The 19,731-nt window shown below is 34.1% G+C and overlaps 2 protein-coding genes across 2 annotated transcripts; both read right to left on the bottom strand.

Annotated features, from left to right (window-relative positions):
* Positions 1 to 5,385: 5,385 nt before the first annotated feature.
* LOC148851206 (glyoxylase I 4-like) lies at positions 5,386 to 6,428 on the bottom strand. Its single transcript, XM_088943947.1, has 3 exons — positions 6,138 to 6,428; positions 5,945 to 6,056; positions 5,386 to 5,847 (listed from the first exon to the last, which is right to left on the bottom strand). The coding sequence occupies exons 1-3, from the start codon at positions 6,299 to 6,301 to the stop codon at positions 5,548 to 5,550; spliced, it is 576 nt and encodes a 191-aa protein (XP_088800073.1). The 5' UTR covers positions 6,302 to 6,428; the 3' UTR covers positions 5,386 to 5,547.
* Positions 6,429 to 11,222: 4,794 nt separating this feature from the next.
* Positions 11,223 to 12,428, bottom strand: LOC148851205 (glyoxylase I 4-like). The gene is made up of 3 exons (XM_088944671.1): positions 12,093 to 12,428; positions 11,849 to 11,960; positions 11,223 to 11,765 (listed from the first exon to the last, which is right to left on the bottom strand). Exons 1-3 carry the CDS (start codon positions 12,257 to 12,259, stop codon positions 11,412 to 11,414), a joined length of 633 nt encoding a protein of 210 aa, XP_088800797.1. The 5' UTR covers positions 12,260 to 12,428; the 3' UTR covers positions 11,223 to 11,411.
* Between the last annotated feature and the right edge of the window lie 7,303 nt (positions 12,429 to 19,731).

The following is a 19,731-nucleotide window of genomic DNA, read 5'->3' as shown; positions in this document are numbered from 1 at the left end:
CTAAAGCTCATCAGCCCAGAGCCCAAAATCCATACAGAACCCATACGAATGATGGTCTCAAGTATGGCCAAGCATTTTTACCCTGTTTTTCTTATTTGAACACATGATCCCAATTGAGATTTTCTACCAATAAAATATATTTCAACCCTTTACCAATATCATCTCACACCGCACAGACCGGAACCTACCATAAAGTAGTATGGATCCATCATGTATGAAATGTACATGTGAGATGATATTGATAAAGGGTTGAAATGTGTCTTATTGGGAGGTGATCCGCTCTCATTACCTATCTAGTTTTTTTTTTATGCATTTATGGTGTTGGTTTTGGATGGAACCTAGTTTGCGCTCCTAACAATAATACAACCATATGTTTCGTGTATTTATTAAGGTTGTGTTTAGTTGCACGTAGGACAACAGAGAATAAATAATTTCGATGGAAGATGCTAGATTCAATAAAGAATAAAGAAAAGCAAGGCATATTCTTTATATCCTTAGTTTTTTGCTTGGTTTGAAAAAACAAATCAGAGTTTGAAGATATGAACAAAGAAGATAAACCTCTTTCGCAAAATGACTTGTGGAAAACAAGTGACACCATTTGTGGATTTTACATGCAACTAAAAAGTGCCTAAAAATTAAAAGAAGCTCACAGTTCAGTCTCAGTCTAATCTGTTTAGGTCCAAAATTTTCACCCTTAAGTAGGGGTGATCATTGGCCACTTAGACAGGGTAGGTCAAGCCTTGGCTGAGCTTTAGTATATAGGGGGTGTTCTTTTTTTTGGATTTTGAGAAGAGGATATTGGTCAATGAGATTTTGATTCCTGTTACATAAGAAATCCATGTTTCTTTATCAGATTAATGCAGGGACTAGGAAAAGTTTATTTTTTTCGAATATCTATCTCCTATGTGGATAAATAAATTTTCCACTGAAAAGGATAATTGAGTAAATAACTTATTAACCTTAGAATAAGGGGCTTAAGGAAGGATATTAAGTGTAGAGGAAATGACCTAAAAATTAAGGACTTTGAGTGCAAGTAATAAGATGTGATTTAAATTCACATAATTTAATTAATGGAAAAAATTACACAAAATAATTTCATATGTAATGCTTAATAGTTTTATGCAAATTTCAACCAAGAATTCATTAATTTATAATTGAATAAATTTCAAAACTTGTTGAAAATTTTTCTCGGAAATTACTGAAATATTAACAAACAATAACTAATTAATGAAAAATAATCGGGAAATCAAATTTAAAAAGTTGATAACCAAAAAGTAAAACCGGATAACATGCGATAACCCAAACCGAATACCCAATACAAACCAACCCGAAACCAATGTTGGGTCTCCTTCTTGACCCGATCTATGTTAAAGCCATTCGCTCGACAAAGCGACTACAGTAACATAGCAGGGCATCTCACGTGGCTCAAATGGGTTGGTTTTCTCCCCAAAATCAATATTTTTCCAGCCTCTCTGGTGGCCCAAATGGCTCAAATCCGATTGACCATAACATTAGTTACTATGCTATGAATCTACGTTCTATTATACATGCTAATTAAGCTCCAGTTCTCAGCACTCTATTTAACCGCAAAACTGGATCTATTAGCCTTGATAATCTGAATTTATATATCAATTTAGATTCATTTATATTGTAGTGACTACTCGGTGGTCATATAATCACTTTGTGTGTCCGTCAAGTATATGTATCTCAACCGCTTTTGCAGGCTGTCGTTGCTGAAAAACTCAGCCAGGGATTCCATCCAACCAGGTTGCCAGCCACCATCCAATAGTACCTGTCCCGAATATCCCAACGATAACCCGACTTGAGAACCCATCTTGGGTCTCCTTCTTGGCCCGATCTATGTTCAGTTGTTCGCTCGACAGAGCAGCGACAGTAACGTAGCAGGGCCTCTCAGGTGGCTCAGATGGGTTGGTTTTCTCCCCAAAATCAATATTTTTCCAATTCTGTCGTTAGAGAAGTATTAAAAATAATAATATTTGAATTAATCTGGTTCACCGATCACAACCGATGAGACGCGTTGAGAAGTGGGTAGCATTTCATCTGTCCAAAAGCTTGAAAAAGGGTAGTCTATCGGCCCTGTTTTTCGAGATCGACTTTTATCAGCGCAAATGTGTGCCCATACGGTTGTAACAGCACTTTCAATGGGAATATCTCCCAATCAAATAAAGCACACGTACGGAGATATATGGAATGGGCTTAGCACTGATCGAACACTTTTGTGGATCGAAAATGATGAGATATAAATATGAGAGAGGGAGAAGAGGTATTGAGCGAGATTCGGGATCTCCTGCCCACTTTTACCCACAACACATTACCCTGTGAATCGGGAACATCTCCCCCTATATAATATTATATAAAAGTTGAGATATTTTTTCTGTATAATTATAATAAATATAAGCATAGTTTGTATGGATAAATACATTTCACCTTATTTTAAAAACATCTCCCATAAATAATAATATATAAATACGGGGAATACTTCTAATGCATATTGAATGTACCTAGAAGTCAGTATGAGGCGTCCTGTGTGAGTAGCAAATCGGATTTCGACCGTGGCTTTTCGGAGCAAAGAGACTATTGCAAAGAGGGGTCGAGAGTTCTCCATGCTAAGGGAAAAAGAAGACCCCATCTTACTGGCCTCGATTAATTAAGTATATATAGTAATGGTCTTTATGGTCGAGAGTATTATTCATTTGGATTACAAATAAATAAAATAAAGTAAGATATGAAACAAAAGAAAATCAAAATTTGTCGTTAACTCCTTTGTACTAATATTTTTACACGAATATCACTGTAAAGTGCAAACAAATGAAGCCCTAGTTGCGCGTGAACAGTAAATCTAAAAGAAAATAGTTTTAATATTAATACCAATCGACCATTGGTTTACACACGGAATTTACGGGATGAGATAATACAAGTGCTTGTTTCCAACTTTCAAGTTTTGAGAGTTTGGACCAGATAGATTGATTCGATACTGAGTCCTAAAATTGGGTGATGGATGTTACATCAATACCTTATACATATATTATTTATTGGTTTAGACCATGGTTTTCAAAACCGATTTAGAGACCGAATTGGTTAGGAGTTTGGTTATCGGGTCAAATAGTTCGATTGTTCGAATCGAATGGTTGGCCCATTTTGACAAAAAAATTAAAAAAATAAAAAACGATCAAAATCATTCGAACAGCTTGAATGGTTAATCATCCGGTTCAGCGGTTTGCTGACCAAAATCAATAGTTTTTGGAGAAAATCCAGTTTTGGGGAAAAATAAGAACCAATCCGACCGTCTGGTCCGGCCTGGTTTTGAAAACCATGGTTTAGACTATTAAAATAAATAAAGGGAAAATTTTCAATTAAATATCCTATACTTTGGGCCTAGTACCACTTTGGTTTTTGAACTGCAAAACATGACAATTTAGCATTCAAATTTTCAAAACGTGCCAATTCAGTACTTACTGTTAAATCATCAAATAACTAACCACTAAATAGTATTTGAAAAGACACAAATACCCTTCGAGTGTCATCTAATTTTCTTTATTAACCATCCAAATTTGACAAAAAAATGAACAGTCCCAAATTCTTGCCTTTTCTATTCAAGAAAGTTGGGGTCATGTCTCCATGGGCATTGTGGTGACCTCAAGCCTCCAACTTTCTTGAATAGAAGAGGCAAGAATTTGGGACTGATTATTTTTTGTCAAATTTGGATGGTTAATAAAGAACATTAGATGACACTCAAAGGGTATTTGTGTCTTTTCAAATACCATTTAATGGCTGATTAACGACAGGCATTAAATTGACACATTTTGAAAATTTCAGTACTAAATTATCACAATTTAAAGTTTTGGGACCAAAGTGACACTAGACCCAAAGTACAAGATTCTAATTGAGAATTTTTCCTATAAATAAATTATGAATAAAGCATTAATTTATTGTGAGTTTTTTTTTCTGAAAATTTTGAATTTTGATTTTTTGTAAGCTCCAGGTCAAGCATCTTGACTCCCGAGACATTTGGGATCTTGTGCTCGGACCATTATATGTATCATTTGCTACATAACCTATCACAAATAAACACACTATTATTCCACTAACTTGTTAATTTGCTTGATGTCAAACCTTGTTCATTTGTGATTCGTTACATAACAAATGATTCACACAGAAGTGTGAATAAAGGTGCAATTTGAATTAACCTGAATTAGCATTTTACATTGTTTCGGGCTCAGACCTTTGGGTCGATCCGTTCAAAATTTAACAAAAATTCAACAAAGTCCGCCCAACTTGCACTACTGGGTGCAAAAAACAGATGGGGTTTCATTCCAAGAAAATTAGAAAACTGAAAACCCACTGATAAGCAGGTTTTATATTAGTGGGCCCTGCATGCACCTTGTGACTAATAAAACCGCAAATTAAGACAAATGAAGCAAAACACATATATAGCGGATTGGATTCTTCATCGGTAGAGTCAATGCTTGATTGCAACAAATTAAATTAAAGAAAGGTCTCATGCCTCTCAATCAGAAATTGAGGATTTGTGAGAGTGATTCCGGCCTTTACTACACAGGATTTAATTATGAGAGTATAAAAGGACAAGATATTAAAACATCCTAAGCGTTAAATCCCATCTATTTACCTTGGAAACATTCTTGATGCATTCATTGTACGAGCTGGAGATGGTCCACCCAAACCATGTCATCTTTCACGACGATGTTACTAAGAAACTTCCCGTCAAAACTAAACAATTTCTCTGAGTTATGCTGCGACCTTCGACCCACAAAATTTGTGCCACCGCCCAATTGAAGAAAATGGACGCATCGAGCTTAAAACCAGGGCAGTGTTTGGACTCAGTGCTGTTTTTGTAGTATATATTTTGAAAAAACGATACAGCACAAAAGATGTATTTTTTTTTTTTAATGTTTGAACCATATAGACATTTTTCAACATCATACTAATGATAGAAAACAGAGAAAACAGAGAAAAGGCGTTTTCTTAGACCATACCTTCCCCAAATTTCAAGAGGTGATCTGAGAAAACGTTTTTTGAAAAACTCCCAACCAAACGGTGAGCTTTTCTTCAGAAAACACGTACACATAGCACTGATGTAATAACCGTTTTTTTTCCAAACACCTACCAGATCATTCCGTGTCTTGTTCTATCTTCGCCCTGTGGACAGCACAAGGATTTCGAACGTAGAGAGCCAATCTTTATCCATGTTCTCCGCAGTTGCAAGAATTTGTGCGACGGTGGTGGCAGCAGACGTAAAATGTCCATATATTGCCATATCCTGTTCGATCGTTGGACTGAGTTCTTGTCTGTAAAAAGTTTTCATTCTAGAACCTATCAAACCCTAGCTGAAAAGAGCCTATAATGTTCGATAATATATTTAATAGTTATTCTTCTCATTAAACAAAATACAAGCATGTCCAAGTTTCGTCTCAAACTTGATGAGAGACCAAAACAAAAGCCACACATTAGTTAACAGAAATATGCTATAGCTACTTAGCTACTCTAATAAACAACAGTTCACACAGCTTAAAACGAAAAGTTTATCATCTCCGTGCTCAAACTCTCCATCATCTTAGTCTCCATCACTCCGCAACCAATGACGGCAGCCATCTTGCAACTTATTTCCTTGGCCTTGCACACTTGGAGTGGGCAAGAAGAGAGAGGAACCACGGGGATGTTGTCGCAGTTGCAGATCTCAATCATGTATCCATCTGGGTCATGGAAGAACACCTGATCTACCTTGATCCCCCCTTCCTCAACCACTGCCGTCACATACTTCATTCCCATTTCTCGCAGTCTCATCTTAACGAGTCCGACGTCGGTGCACTGTTCGATAAAAAGTTCCAATTAAAAATTGCATTGATCAGCTGGAGAACCCATAGAGCTATATCTCACAAGCGACAAGGTTTTAACAATTCTTTACCTGGAATGAGATGTGGTTGTCCTTTGGGTTAATGGGTCGCGATACAGTCGGGATATGTGCATCCACCGAATTATTCTCGAGAAGGTGTATCCCAACTCCGTAGTTGAACAACCTGAACACGATTCACGTAATTAATTCTCAATGAAATTTGAAGAAACTCGTTAATATACATGAAATTTGAAGAAGAACTAACCAAGCTCCATGAAAATTGAAAGAAGAGGGCCGCTTTATGAGAATGAAGCCCAAGACATCTTCATAGAACCTAACCGAAGTGCTCACCGATCTGCACAATAGAGATACATGGTTGAGAGAAAGAAGGGGGAGTGATGTACAAAGGCCGATTTCATCTACTCCCATTTTGCCTACACAATGTATATCCTTCTTGTTCTTCTTTCTTTTACTTTTATAGATTTTGCTTGTAATCCTCCCCACACCCTCTTACCCTTTTATAGACTTCTCAAAATGTCTCAAATGTATTCAGTAATAATCAATACGGATAAGTACGTAAATGAGTGCTGTAATCGGGATTGGAGGAACTTTCCTATAATCCTAGTCAATTCTTATTAAAATCTTGGGGTTTTTCCTGTTCAGTGGAATTCAGAATTGTTCTAGGACTGCACTGAAATTCAGAATTCTGAGGTGGAGTGTGGTCTACTTGTCCCTTTAATTAATTTTTTACGGAAGAGTGAAGACAATAGCCCTCTTTCTAGGAACGCCAGCTAATTAGGGGCGTAAGTCGGACAGCCTGGGCGGGGGTTTAGCTCAACCCAATGATCCATGCCCAACTCTAAGAATTGGGCCTAAAGCCCAAGTCCGAATTATTTATCCCCAGCTCAGCCCATACTAAAAGTTGGTCAAATAGCTTACACTGAAAATTGATATATATGTGTATCTATATGCATATATGCATTATGCATGCAAATATGTGTCTGCATATGTGCATATACATGTATACAATTGTGTCGGATTCGAGTTGAGATAAGATCAAATTGGGCTTGAGCCACGTTTGGGTTTCCTAAAAGCTAGGCCTGAGCGCAGTCCAAAAAATTTAAATGCCCAAACTTTTGGGCTTAGGCCCAGCCCAAGGATCAGAAATTTAAACTTAACCCGTATAAAATTACAAATTGAACCGGTCTGGGCTCAGGTTGAGCCCACCCAAGTTGCACTCCTTCAGAAATCAGGCCCGAGCCCAGTCTGGAAAATTTAAATGTCCAAGCATCAACCTGAGTCCGAATTCTTGTGGTGTGGTTATACCACACTCCAAAATATCAGCTAGATAACCACACCACATGCTCCTCTCCCTATCCAGTACTTAGCATGTATATTAATTCATACAATTTTTTTTTTTAATTATTTGTCTTATATTTAATTAAGAATATTTATCTTATCATTACAATTGTTATTAATTGGTATTAAAAGTAGGAATTTTACTTTTTTTTTATGTTTTTACTAATTTTAATAATTCTAATTAATTTTTTATTAATTATTTATCATGAATATTAGTTCTCTTATGTATGTGTTTTATATCTTTATATTACTTTTAATTTTTTTAGTCACAATTAATTTTTGAATTTAATTATCCATTAATTTCTTATTAATTTGTATTGGCTATGGTTAAATTGATCACATGTCAAATTAATTTTTATTTTTCTTAAAAAACAAAAAAAAATTATTACTCTTGATCGAAACCATATAGAATGCCTATATGAGTGCGGTGTAGTTCAGGCTACTTATTTTTATCACGGTATAGAACACCTATTTTGTTGTGGTGTGGTTGAGAATACATCACTCAATTTCTCATCCACACTACAAAACGCCTCCAAATCAATCATGACATGCCTGTATCTCTAGCCCATCCAGTCCCGAAAGCCCCCCCTTAAGACTGTGTTGTTTGGTTTCATATCCCTATCTTTTCTTTCAAATCAAATACAGCCTAATTGTGCATCCATTTGATGGAGATAATCAGTTTTTTTAAACTCAAGTCTTAATGACTAAAGATCACGGTATTTGTTAATTTTCAAGTTCAGAGGGTCTTTGGCTCAGTTTGGAAGGAAAACAAATGCAAATATGTAGAGTGCAAAATCTTATGATTTGTATTATTTTGTTTGCATTTGTACTGTATATATTTGCATTTGTACTCCTTCCAAACTGAGGCTTGGCTTAGCAACAAGATGCATGGTGGAGTTGGTTCACGTAGCGTTAAGCCAAACGAATACTAAGCAAGAATCTCTCAATGAGATCACGTACACACAACATTCCTAAATAGGATTATTCAGTTGACAATCCCAAGAGATATGATTGAGGAATATTTGATGGTTAGGAAACTGCATGCACCAGCGGAATCCTTGTTACATGAGGAAACTAAACTTAATTGGATTGGATTAACACATATATAGAACCAAACCATGAAAGGGGTAAGCATTTTCTTTGAATTCATCTTTGGTTCAGCAGAGCCAGACAAATAGCGGCAGCTACCTTGAATTTCGGGAATGTCTCTGGCTACTCTCTGAGTCTCTGCCTCTCTCTATCATGTAAATGTACTTGAATATGCTGCGTTGGTTGATGTTCCCCTTATTGCAACGAAGCTGCTGCTGTCTCTGTCTCTCTGCTAGCTATACCCAAGACGCGTAGATTAATAATTAATTATGTGGTGATAGGTGCAATAATATCTCTCTCTCTCTATATATATATGAGCACACTGCAAACGAAATCCAAAACTCAGAGAAGTTTCTTTCATGTTTCTTTTTAGAACTAAATCTGTTGAAGTTATTGTTTTGGTACAAAATAGAACCTTTGAAAGGGGACTTGAGCATGTATTAGGTAGGGTGTCCAGAGTCTGGCCAGACCACCGCACAACATATAGCTTATCTATATCTATCCGTAGTTTTCTGGTCGGTCATCTTGAAGATTTTGATATTCTGCACAAAATATCAGAGAATCTTGGAAGAGAAGACCACCCAACCAAATTGGATCTTTTTGAAGTGGATCGAACATATATCTCTCTTTGTGAAAGTGATGATTTTGCCCTCTTTAGCTGCTACATGTCAAGTAGAAGATTTAGACCCACCATTGGTGTCTCACATTAGATAAAACAAGGGGTGTCAATTGGACTGGATTTGGTCCAATTCAATCCGGTCCAATGTGAATCCATTACAAATGGACCTCCATGTCCAATCCAACCCAATGAATCTTTTAGATCATTTTGGATCGGTTCAATCTGCTCAAATTTATTTTAATTTAAATTAATTCTAATCCAAACTTGGTTCATTGACATCTACATTCTCATCTTCTATCAATGGATCAGATATTAGCTCAATCCAACCCAATCCAATCCAATAAATACTTTGGACTATTTAGTCTGGACTGGTCCAATTCAATATGTCATGTTGGTCAGTCCAATCCTTCCAAATAGATTTTGGTTTGGAAGGGGTCGGAGAGGGTCCAATCTAAAACCGGTCTATTGACACCCCTGTATAATACTAACATAAAAAAATCAGATAATGATAGTGTAAAATGAAAGAAATTAAATGATGATTTCCTGAATATTGTTATTTTAAGGTATTTGGCTGGATAAAAATGGTTGCGGAAGAGGAGCCATCTGGTTTTTCATGATTTTATGATTTTTCTTAATTAGTAACGGATTTATATTTCCAATTTAATATATATTTTAACATACATTTACCCATAAAATAGCTCGAACTATTGGTCCAGAATTCCTAATATAAAATTGACATATTGAAGGTATTGAACTTGAACAAAATCTAATTTCCATATTGAATTTACTGACAAAATATTGCTTGTAAGTATCATTATTCTTAAAATTGAGTCATATACCAAGTTTTATCAAATCATGCTTTTGGTGTAAGCCAAATTTGTAATCGTGATATATATATATATATATATATATATATATATATATATTTGTCCAACCTTAGAAACATTATCTTGGACACTTTAACCTTAAACGTATCCGGACTAATTTGATCCTTTGCATTGCTTTTCAACTTCTAGAGTTCTAACAAAAAGCTATTTATCATCCCCATGAATACCTAAAACGAATTTATTACAAGGTGAGATATTACTCGTCATGTCTCACTCAGGCCTATATATGTTGTATATATTACGGCTTTTCTCATTTTCTGCTTCTCCGGGTGATATCTTCTGTTAGAAAGTTTTAACTTATTAATTTAAGAATTGCCTATATATGGGTTTATTCTGCAAACATTATTAGGGCTTTTGGCCTGAAAATCTGTTCCTGGACTGTGCATTAGTGAGGGAAAACTTAAAAAGAATATTGGGTGGAGTGCCAGTTAGTTCAGCAGCATGTTCTTGGTCTTTCCACATGCATGCCTAGGATCAAATCCTGCCTTCACTAACCTGGTCCAGTTTAGTCTGGCTTTGCCCAGTCCTACCAGTTCAGTCCGGTTCTCACAGCTGGAGACAAAATCATACACACCGAGATAAACTATCTATCACAAGTGAACACGTCAATGTTCAGTACATACCAGTGAACTAGTGTTCACTTGTGATGGACATAGCTCAGACCATGTGCTCAGATCATGTGTATTATTTTGTTTCTAATTAATCTAGACTCCTGAATTAATCTCCACCGTGTATTAGGAATATCTTCCGATGATAACATCATCATTTCTAGTACATTATTGAAAAAAATTCTCAATACAGGGCGGGGATGTGCAATGTTGTGGGGCGCAGATGTATAAACTCCTTTCAGCTGTGCATTGGAAATATCTTCCATGCATAAAAATATACAAATAGGGAATGCATAACTGCAAAATGCTGTGAACAGTGTGAAAAGGGTTTTGTGTTGTGAGGACTGAATCGAACAACTGCTGCCCTGGCCCGGCTATAATTGCGCTAAGGTTGTTTAGTAAACGGATCTCAGAACTAAGACACAGGGCGACACATGGCCTTATATGGTTGCAACTCGAACTAAGCCAACATAAGAACTTGCACAAAGCAACCTTGCATCAATTCCAGGATGGAATTTGCCCATTTAAAGACTATCTTGACCCATTAATTTTGTGTGGCATAAATAGTTTACATATTGTGGAGTGTTGGGCCTACAGAAACCGAATAAAATTTTGGCCAGGTCCAGCCCAGGCTGACAGTGGGACTAGGCTGTAGGCTGTATGTGCTCCAGGCCATACCGGGCGAGCCCGGCTCATGGGCGCCCCTAGCCAAGATGGATTCATCCTGCATCAAACCATAGACTATACCCACCAATGATCATAAAACAAATTCTTATTATCAACAACTATTGACGAAAACAATTCAATATTTAATTTATTCTTTACAATAGTCAAACACATACAATTAAACTTAAGAGCTGCAACCGAACATGTAAATTATCAAATTAAGACCAGACCACAAACACGGCCCATAATTCACTATAATTGTAACAGGAATTGACAGTGCTCTTAACTCTTAAAACAGTTGACAACTTAAATCAGAACGAGAAGTTCATCATCTCCTTGCTCAAGCTCATCATCATAGCACGCTCCATCATTCCGCACCGAGCCACAGCGCTCTTCCAGGTGATGTCACCTGGATTATACTCAGCGTATGGGGAAGGAAGAGGAAAAGTAATGGAAGTTACCTCCTTGGTCTTACAAACTCGGAGTGGGCAAGCAGAGAGAGGAACCACAGGGATGTTCTCGCAGTTGCAGATCTCAATCATGTATCCATCTGGATCATGGAAGAACACCTGATCCACTTTGTTCCCTTCTTCCTCCACCAACGCGGTCACGTACTTCATTCCCATCTCTTGCAATTTCATTTTAACGATCCCGACGTCGGTGCACTGCTCAATTGAAAATTTGAAATCAATTAAATTTTAGGAAATCCCTGTATATGGCTGAAAACAATCCAGACATTAATGCTTACTTGGAAGGAGATGTGGTTATCTTTCGGATTAATGGGTCGTGATTGATTCGGGACATTTGCGTTCTCTGAGGTGTTCTCAAGCAGGTGTATTCCAACTCCATAATTGAACAACCTAGTCGAATAATTGATATTGCACAGAAATTTGAAATAGCTAATTAAGCTGATAGAATTCAGGCTCGCTAAGAAACAACACGCAGAAAATAAAGGAAGTGAAAATGATGATTGATGAAGAAGAAGAACTAACCAAGCTCCGTGGAAATTGAAAGATGAGGGACGTTTGATGGAAACGAAACCCAAGACCTGCTCGTAAAACCTCACGGAATTGCCCACCGATCTGCACAGTAAAGAGACATGGTTCAGAGACAGGAGTGGCAGTGCTGATGAAGAGGTGTTCACTTCTTCTATCTCCATTTCGCCTTCACGATATATCCTCCTCTCTCTCTCTCTGTCTTTCACTCACTTTGTTTCCTTGCTGTGTAGCTTTTGCAGGTATCTGAACGGTTGCACCACGACCCTTTGGCCTCGGACCCTTTTATAAAGGAGGATTTGTTGAGTACCCATTAATTGTCGTTCCAAACACGGAAATGAAACTGGGTGGAAATTTCCTACTCTTATTCTCTCTCGCATATCGGGAATTGGGAAGGATGGAATGCTGGACAAGCGCCCCCAGAAGCGCGTAAACCAGGAACGAACAGTAGAAGACAAAAGAATGAGATGAAACCATTCCCAAGTCCTGACTACAGCTAAAATGATCAAAATGTGGTCATTTGAATTCCATTCCAACAGATGTGTTTGCCTTCCCACTACTAACCTCAGATATCGGAAATGACCAGATGTAATTTGAAAACGAAACTGAAAGACTTCCATGTAATTGGAATTAATTGTTTCATGGGTAAATACTTCTTATATCTTGCCTTTTTTTTTTCTCCTCCATGAATTTTGTGTTATACACATTGAATATGGGTCATATGGCTTTGTAAGCTTCATTGGCTAGGGAGTGTTTGGTCGCTTTGGCATTCTCTAATGTTGTTGCATTATGGAAGCGTGTGGGGTCTGATCAATGCCAAGCGGGCAAGTACGGGACCTGATCATCATAATTTGTCATCTGTCCCATTGAGGGTGGAGCCAGGAATTTTCTTTAAGGAAGATTTTAGTAAGACACATACAAAAATACATATTGCTTTGGCCTTGAGCCCTTCACATTGTTCCACAGAACATATACTCAGAACTTGTTATAGCTGACACATTTCAACCGACTTTGTTATGGAGGACTCATCAATATCATGTAGCGTTTTCGTACGCACCACCCATCAAACTGAAACCTTCTGGATTGGCTTGTTTTCAGTTCTTCTAAGTTCTACCTATGCCAGATTTATTGCGTGCTTTATGTAATGGGTTTCTCTTCCACTTCATCAAGTATAAATATATTTCAAATAAGCAAAGGATGTCCAAAAAGGAAAACTTGCTTTTGCCAGGTGGAAAGGAATATGGCTAAAACTCACGAAATGTGAGATTTGTGTTGCAAGCAGAAAGTAGTATCAATTAAAGGGTGCCAATTGTCTTTAAATCCATTGCTGGTTGTAGATAGGACTGTTAATGGACGGGATATTGGTCTAATCCGATCATGTCTAGTATGAGTCCATTACATATGGGTCTGCTTCAATCCAATCCGTTCAATACTTTGGACAATACTAGATCTGTTAAATTCAATGTCTGGACTGTCCGAACTGTTCGATAAGTTGGTTTTAATTTATACTAGGCCCAATCCAAACCTGGTCCATTGACACCCTACTCTTATCTTATGTAAATGGACTGATATTGGTTCAACTTGGTCCATCCAATATATATCCATTACAACTGGATCAGGTCCAATGAAATGCAATAAATACTTAAACCATTATCTCTGGATTGATCCAATTCATTATGTCCTACTGGTCCATCTAATCCATTAAAATTGATTTTGATTCAGATAGGGTTCAATCCAAACTCAGTCCATTGACATCCCAAGTTGTAGTGCATGAATCTGATCTAGGGGTGTTCATTCAGTTGGTTCGGTTCGGAAATAGAACCTAACCGATATTTTGGTTAGGCCATTTTGTGGAACCAACTTGATTGCATGGTTTAGTATGTAATAATTTTATAAAAAAAAGGCCATTTTTGTTGTTCTATATGCCTAGAAAAGGATCGCTTTAATTTTTACTAGCTGGGACCCATGTCATGCATGGGCTTTGTTACACAAAATTGAAGTAGAAAGAGCCTTGTGAAATTTTTAATTGAGCCAAGTCAATCTAAGCTGATTCAAGTATTATATTTTTGAGTTATGTTTAGTTGTGACCACAATCCAAATTGAAACCCTAGTGAGAGTGGTTAATTGGTTCAGGTTTGGTTAAGTTAATTGGTTAAATTCGACTTGATTCACCCCTACATGGTTAGGTTATGGTCAGGCTTATTAGGGTGCAGGGTCATGTTTGAGTTTTGATCACGTGCAGGTTTGGCTGACTTGGTCCATTGGTTCAGGTTTGGTTAACCCCTGCCCAACAAGTCATAATACTCCTACACATACAAAGGATATTCTTATAATTTGGTCTTACTTCTAAATCCTAACCTTAAACTATATGATTTTTTTTTCTTTCACTTTGGAGAAGTGATACCTTGGAACCCATTAACCAATTTTCACTTGAAAGACTACGAGACAGTTGGTTTGCTTCTTCCATATATGTGGACAAGACGTAGTTGCCTTCTTCTAGATATTGTTGAAGCTCTAATATGTGGACAAGATTGGTTGTCGGACAGATTTAAATATGAGTGAGTAAAAGAATATTATTTCTTAATTTTTTTTAATTAACATGCTAATTTTTTTACAAGGTATGTATGTATCAGAAAATGCTTTCACTAATGAAAAAATTGGTCGGTCATTAGAAAATTGTAAGAATTTGCCAATGGTTCAATAAATTAAGCCATTTATTTTTCTTTGAATTTAAGAAAGTGAATATATCCTTTTTTTTTATGTAGGATTGAATGAACGAGAAGATTGGCTTGGGAGATTGCATTTGGAGATTGCTTGTTACTTGTGATGGTTCTTGTACTAATGAAGAATTGGAGAATTCAAAATTGAACTTAGACTTGTTATTGGATTTATGGTTGAATGAGTTGTAATTTGTAAATTTATTGGGATTTTATGAATGGTTTTGAAAACTTGTTAAATGGTTTAAGACATTTAGAAATTGACTTTAGCTTGGAAGATGTTGAGAACTTTGAACTTATATCCAAATTTGATAATTAATGGTTTGATAACTCTTTTAGCAAAATTATTATTGTTTTTATCAAATTTTTATGGTTATTATTAGCTTTTAGTAGATTTTTATTGTTAGTAACAGGTTTCACTTAATAACAAGTTTGTTATTATTATGATTATAAGATGTTTGTTATTATTATAACAGGTTTAATGGTTTATTATGATTATCTTTTAGTAGGTTTTATTGCATTTTAAATAGGGTTTTATTTGCTTTATTATAACAGGTTGGTTTTAAATAGGTTGTATCTATTGACTTTTTAGTATGTTTCCTATTGTTTCTTAGTAGAGTTTTTGTTGCCTTTAGGTTTTAGTAGGGTTTTATTGTATTTTAGCAGGGGTATTATTATCCTTTTCACTAATGTTATTATTGTCTTATTTTATTAGCATACATTTTATAATCGAATCCATTAGGTTGGACCCGATTGTCCCAAGAACCGATTGGTTCGATTCAAGGTCCAAAGTTATAGACCCTATAGGGTTTGGGTCGATTCTAGGTCCCTGAGTTTTATCGATTTTGGGACCAGTTCTAGATGGTTCCGACCCAAAACTGACTCTTTGGCAAACCTACTGATAATATATAAAAAATGAGGTGATAAATAAGAGTTATTTTTATTAATGATAGAAACATAATATAAAATTAAAACTAACTTGAAAATAGAATTATGTTTGCATCTAGGTGTTGGAACAATGGTTCAAGTGTTTGGTTAAGATGGATAAACTAATGATGTCATAATTAAATAATAAAAATAAAAATATATAAGAATAAAAGAATATTAGTGTAAAGGTGGACACTACTCTAGTAATATATATTTATAACATTACGTAGAGAGGAATTAATTTTATTAATTATGGAAATAGAATAAAAGGTTTAATGCTACCCAAAAATGAAAGCATTCTTTCTTTTCAATCGTGTGTGGATCAACTCATGATGTCATATTTAAATAATAAAAACTCAAAAATTGATCAAAACCAAAATCATAAAAAATACAAAAAATTGTAAAAAAATGTGCATAAATATTTGATATTATATATTTATCATATTATACAAAAACAAGTATGACAATTAAGAAATATTTTTATTGATAATGGAAATAGAGGAGATGAATGAAAATTTTAAATTCACCAATAGACCATGACTCAATTACTTATCTTTGTTCATGGGTCGGGTCAGGCTTTGCACCTTTATCAACAGAAAATATCTAGGCCCGAGCCCGAAGCCCAATCTACACATAAAATGTCCTATTTTTGGTGTAATTTAATAAACTAATATAATATTAATTTGGTAATAATTTAATAAATTAATAAATTAATTTATATTTCCCAATTAATAAATTAATATTTGGTAATAACTTTATAAATAAATACATATTATATATTTATTATATATAAATAATGTATATTTCTATTATATGTAATAGTATTGGGCCAAGCTTATTTGAGAAAGCCTAAGCTCGGCCCGAAAAATGGCCACCCTGGTATTTAAAGCCCAAGCCTATATGCCTAAAATTTTGTCCAAGCCTAAAAAATATCAGGTTAGGCCGAGCTGGCCCATCGGGCTACCCAACCCATGAACAAGCCATGGGTTGTTGTTGTTGTTGTTGTTGTTGTTATTATTATTATTATTATTATTATTTATTCATGGGTTGTTTATTCATAAGAAAAAGAAAAGGTTGTTGTTGTTGTTGTTGTTGTTATTATTATTATTATTATTATTATTATTTATTCATGGGTTGTTTCACTATCCATTTAAGAAAAAGAAAAGATAAAGCTTAAACGATCTATTTATTGAAAAATAACAAACGTCATTGCTACTTGCTAGGGATAGAACTTAGGAGATCTGTGCTAAAGGGGAATACAAAACATGTTCATGGGTAGGGTCAAGGCGAGTTCGGGCTAAGCCCTGCCTCTTTATAAACAAAATATCACCAACCCTGAGATCGAGCTTACAATCCAACTTTGACATGTATTTTATAATATATTAATTATATATTACTAATAATATATTATATATTATATAGTATTTTATACATTTAGTATATATATAATACTTTTTTACTATTAATTTTACTATTATATAATACTAGTAAAAGTGTACGCATGTTGCACATGGCAATATCAAATGATGATGATGATGATGATGATAGTGAGCAGCCAAATGACCTTACTGTTTGAACCATTAACCTATCTAACCAAGAAAATGGACTATGGTTAAGACATTAATTCATTTTTTTCTTTGTATTTTAGCCATTTCTATTTTTACTAACAATAATTCTTATTTTTCAAACATATTTTTGTTTAATATGAAGAATATATAATGTTAATGCATGTACAAACTATACTTTTATTTAATATTTTTATTTTTGTTTAATATGAAGAATATATAATGTTAATGCATGTACAAACTATACTTTTATTTAATAGTTTTATTTTTGTTTAATATGAAGAATCTATACTTTTATTTTTATTATTTAATTTATGAGATAATAAATATACTTATTTACTAAGAGGAAATGCAATTTCAACATATTGTTTGAATATTGGTTTTAAATATGGTAAAATCAATTATTTATATGTAAATATCTTATATATATATATATATATTATATTTATTATTTATTTGTAAATATGTTATTTATATTGCATTTTCTAAACTTCTTATATGATGAAAATAGTTCAAAAAAATACTTATATTTTTTCTTTATTTCAACTATTATATTTTTTCCTTTTAATAATTTATTATTTTTTAAATTCAATTGGATCGTATCAGATTCGGATATCCAACATATTGGTCAAATTTAGATTCGAATCAATATTTATGAGATCTAATCAGATCTTCGGGTCGAATTGAATTCAAATATACTCTGATTCAAATCCGGTCCGATCTGTTCGCATCCCTACCAAACCACTTGCCTACAATGATCTTGCTAATTAAATCATTGAACCACTTGACATGGTTAGTGGGGTCATGTGTTAGACTTTAATGCTTTTATTTTTTATCCTAATTTTATCCCATTTCTATTATTAATGAATTAATTCTCACTAATCACACTTTTTTTGTATGATGAATAAATAATATTACAAAATGTACCCAAAATTCTCTGAAAATTTCTAAATTTTGTAGAACTTTATGTATTTTATTATGTACGGTCCATTTGACATGGATAGTTGAACTACTAACCCATAACTTGGATGTAAAAACCATTTTTTCCTTCTTTGGTTGATTTTAAATCATGTATTCCATTTTCATCACCAATAAAAGTAAATCTTATTTTTGCACATGGCAATATCAGATAATGGTGATGATGATAATCAATAACCAAATGACCTTACTTGTTGAACCGTTAACCAGGAAAATGGACTATGATTAAGACATTAATTCATTTGTTATTTGCATTTTAGCCATTTCTATCTTTACTAATAATAATTCTTATTTTTCAAACATATTTTTGTTTAATATGAAGATTATATAATATTAGTGTATGTTTAAATTTTTTTATAGAACTTATAAAAAATCTATATTTTTATTTTTTATTATTTAATTTATGAGATACTAAAAATTACTTATTTACCAAGATGAAATGCAATATTATATAACATTGGTTTTTAATATTGTGGTCAAATCAATTATTTATATATACAGTATTTATATATAAAATATATATTATTTATTATTTATTTATAAATATGTTATTTATATTGCATATTTGTAAACTTTTTAATCATGGAAATAGTTGAAAAAATACTTATATTTTTTGTTTTTTTATTTCAACTATTATATTTTCTTTTTATTTTAATAATTTATTATATTTTAAATTAAATTGGATCATATCAGATTCGAATATCTCACATCTTTATTGGATTCGAATTCAAATCAATATTTATGAGATCTAGTTGAATCTTGGATCAGATCAGATTTGAATCAACCATGATTCAAATCTGATCTGATATGTTTGCATCCCTACCAAATCATTTGCCTACAATGACCTAATTAATTAAAGTATTGAACCATTTGACATTATTAGTCGGGTCATGTGTTAGACATTAATGCTCTTTATTTTTTATATCCAAAATTTTATCCCATTTCTATTGTTAATGAAAATAACTCTCATTAATCACACTTTTTTATATGATGAATATATAATATTATAGAATGTACCCAAAATTATCGACAAAATTTTATATTTTCTAAAATTTTATGTATTTTATTATTTAATAATAATCTCATGGGTTGATCCATTTGACATTGTTAATTTAACCACTAACCCACCACTTTGATGGAAAAACTATTTTTCTTTTTTAGTTTATTTTAAATCACGTACTCCATTTTTATCATCGATAAAAATTATTCTTATTTTCACATTTATTTTTGTTTAATATGGTGAATAATAACAATAAAACTCTATCAAAATGCTTTATACAAAGTGTTCGGGTTATGGATAAGCTGGCTCTAGACGCCATGTGGTACCTATGTGGCCGCCCTATCACCTCGGCCACGCTAGCGCTACGACAACTCCGTGGCCTACCTTATCACCTTGGTCACATCAGCACTACATCATACCTTATCCATCCAGTCATGTCGACACCACGC

Source organism: Nelumbo lutea, chromosome 5 (genome assembly GCF_056320005.1).
Source record: "Nelumbo lutea isolate HS-2025 chromosome 5, American lotus-T2T, whole genome shotgun sequence".
In the NCBI taxonomy this organism is placed as follows: domain Eukaryota; kingdom Viridiplantae; phylum Streptophyta; class Magnoliopsida; order Proteales; family Nelumbonaceae; genus Nelumbo; species Nelumbo lutea.
The sequence above is the reverse complement of the archived record's forward strand: the minus strand, read 5'-3'. Positions and strand labels throughout refer to the sequence as shown.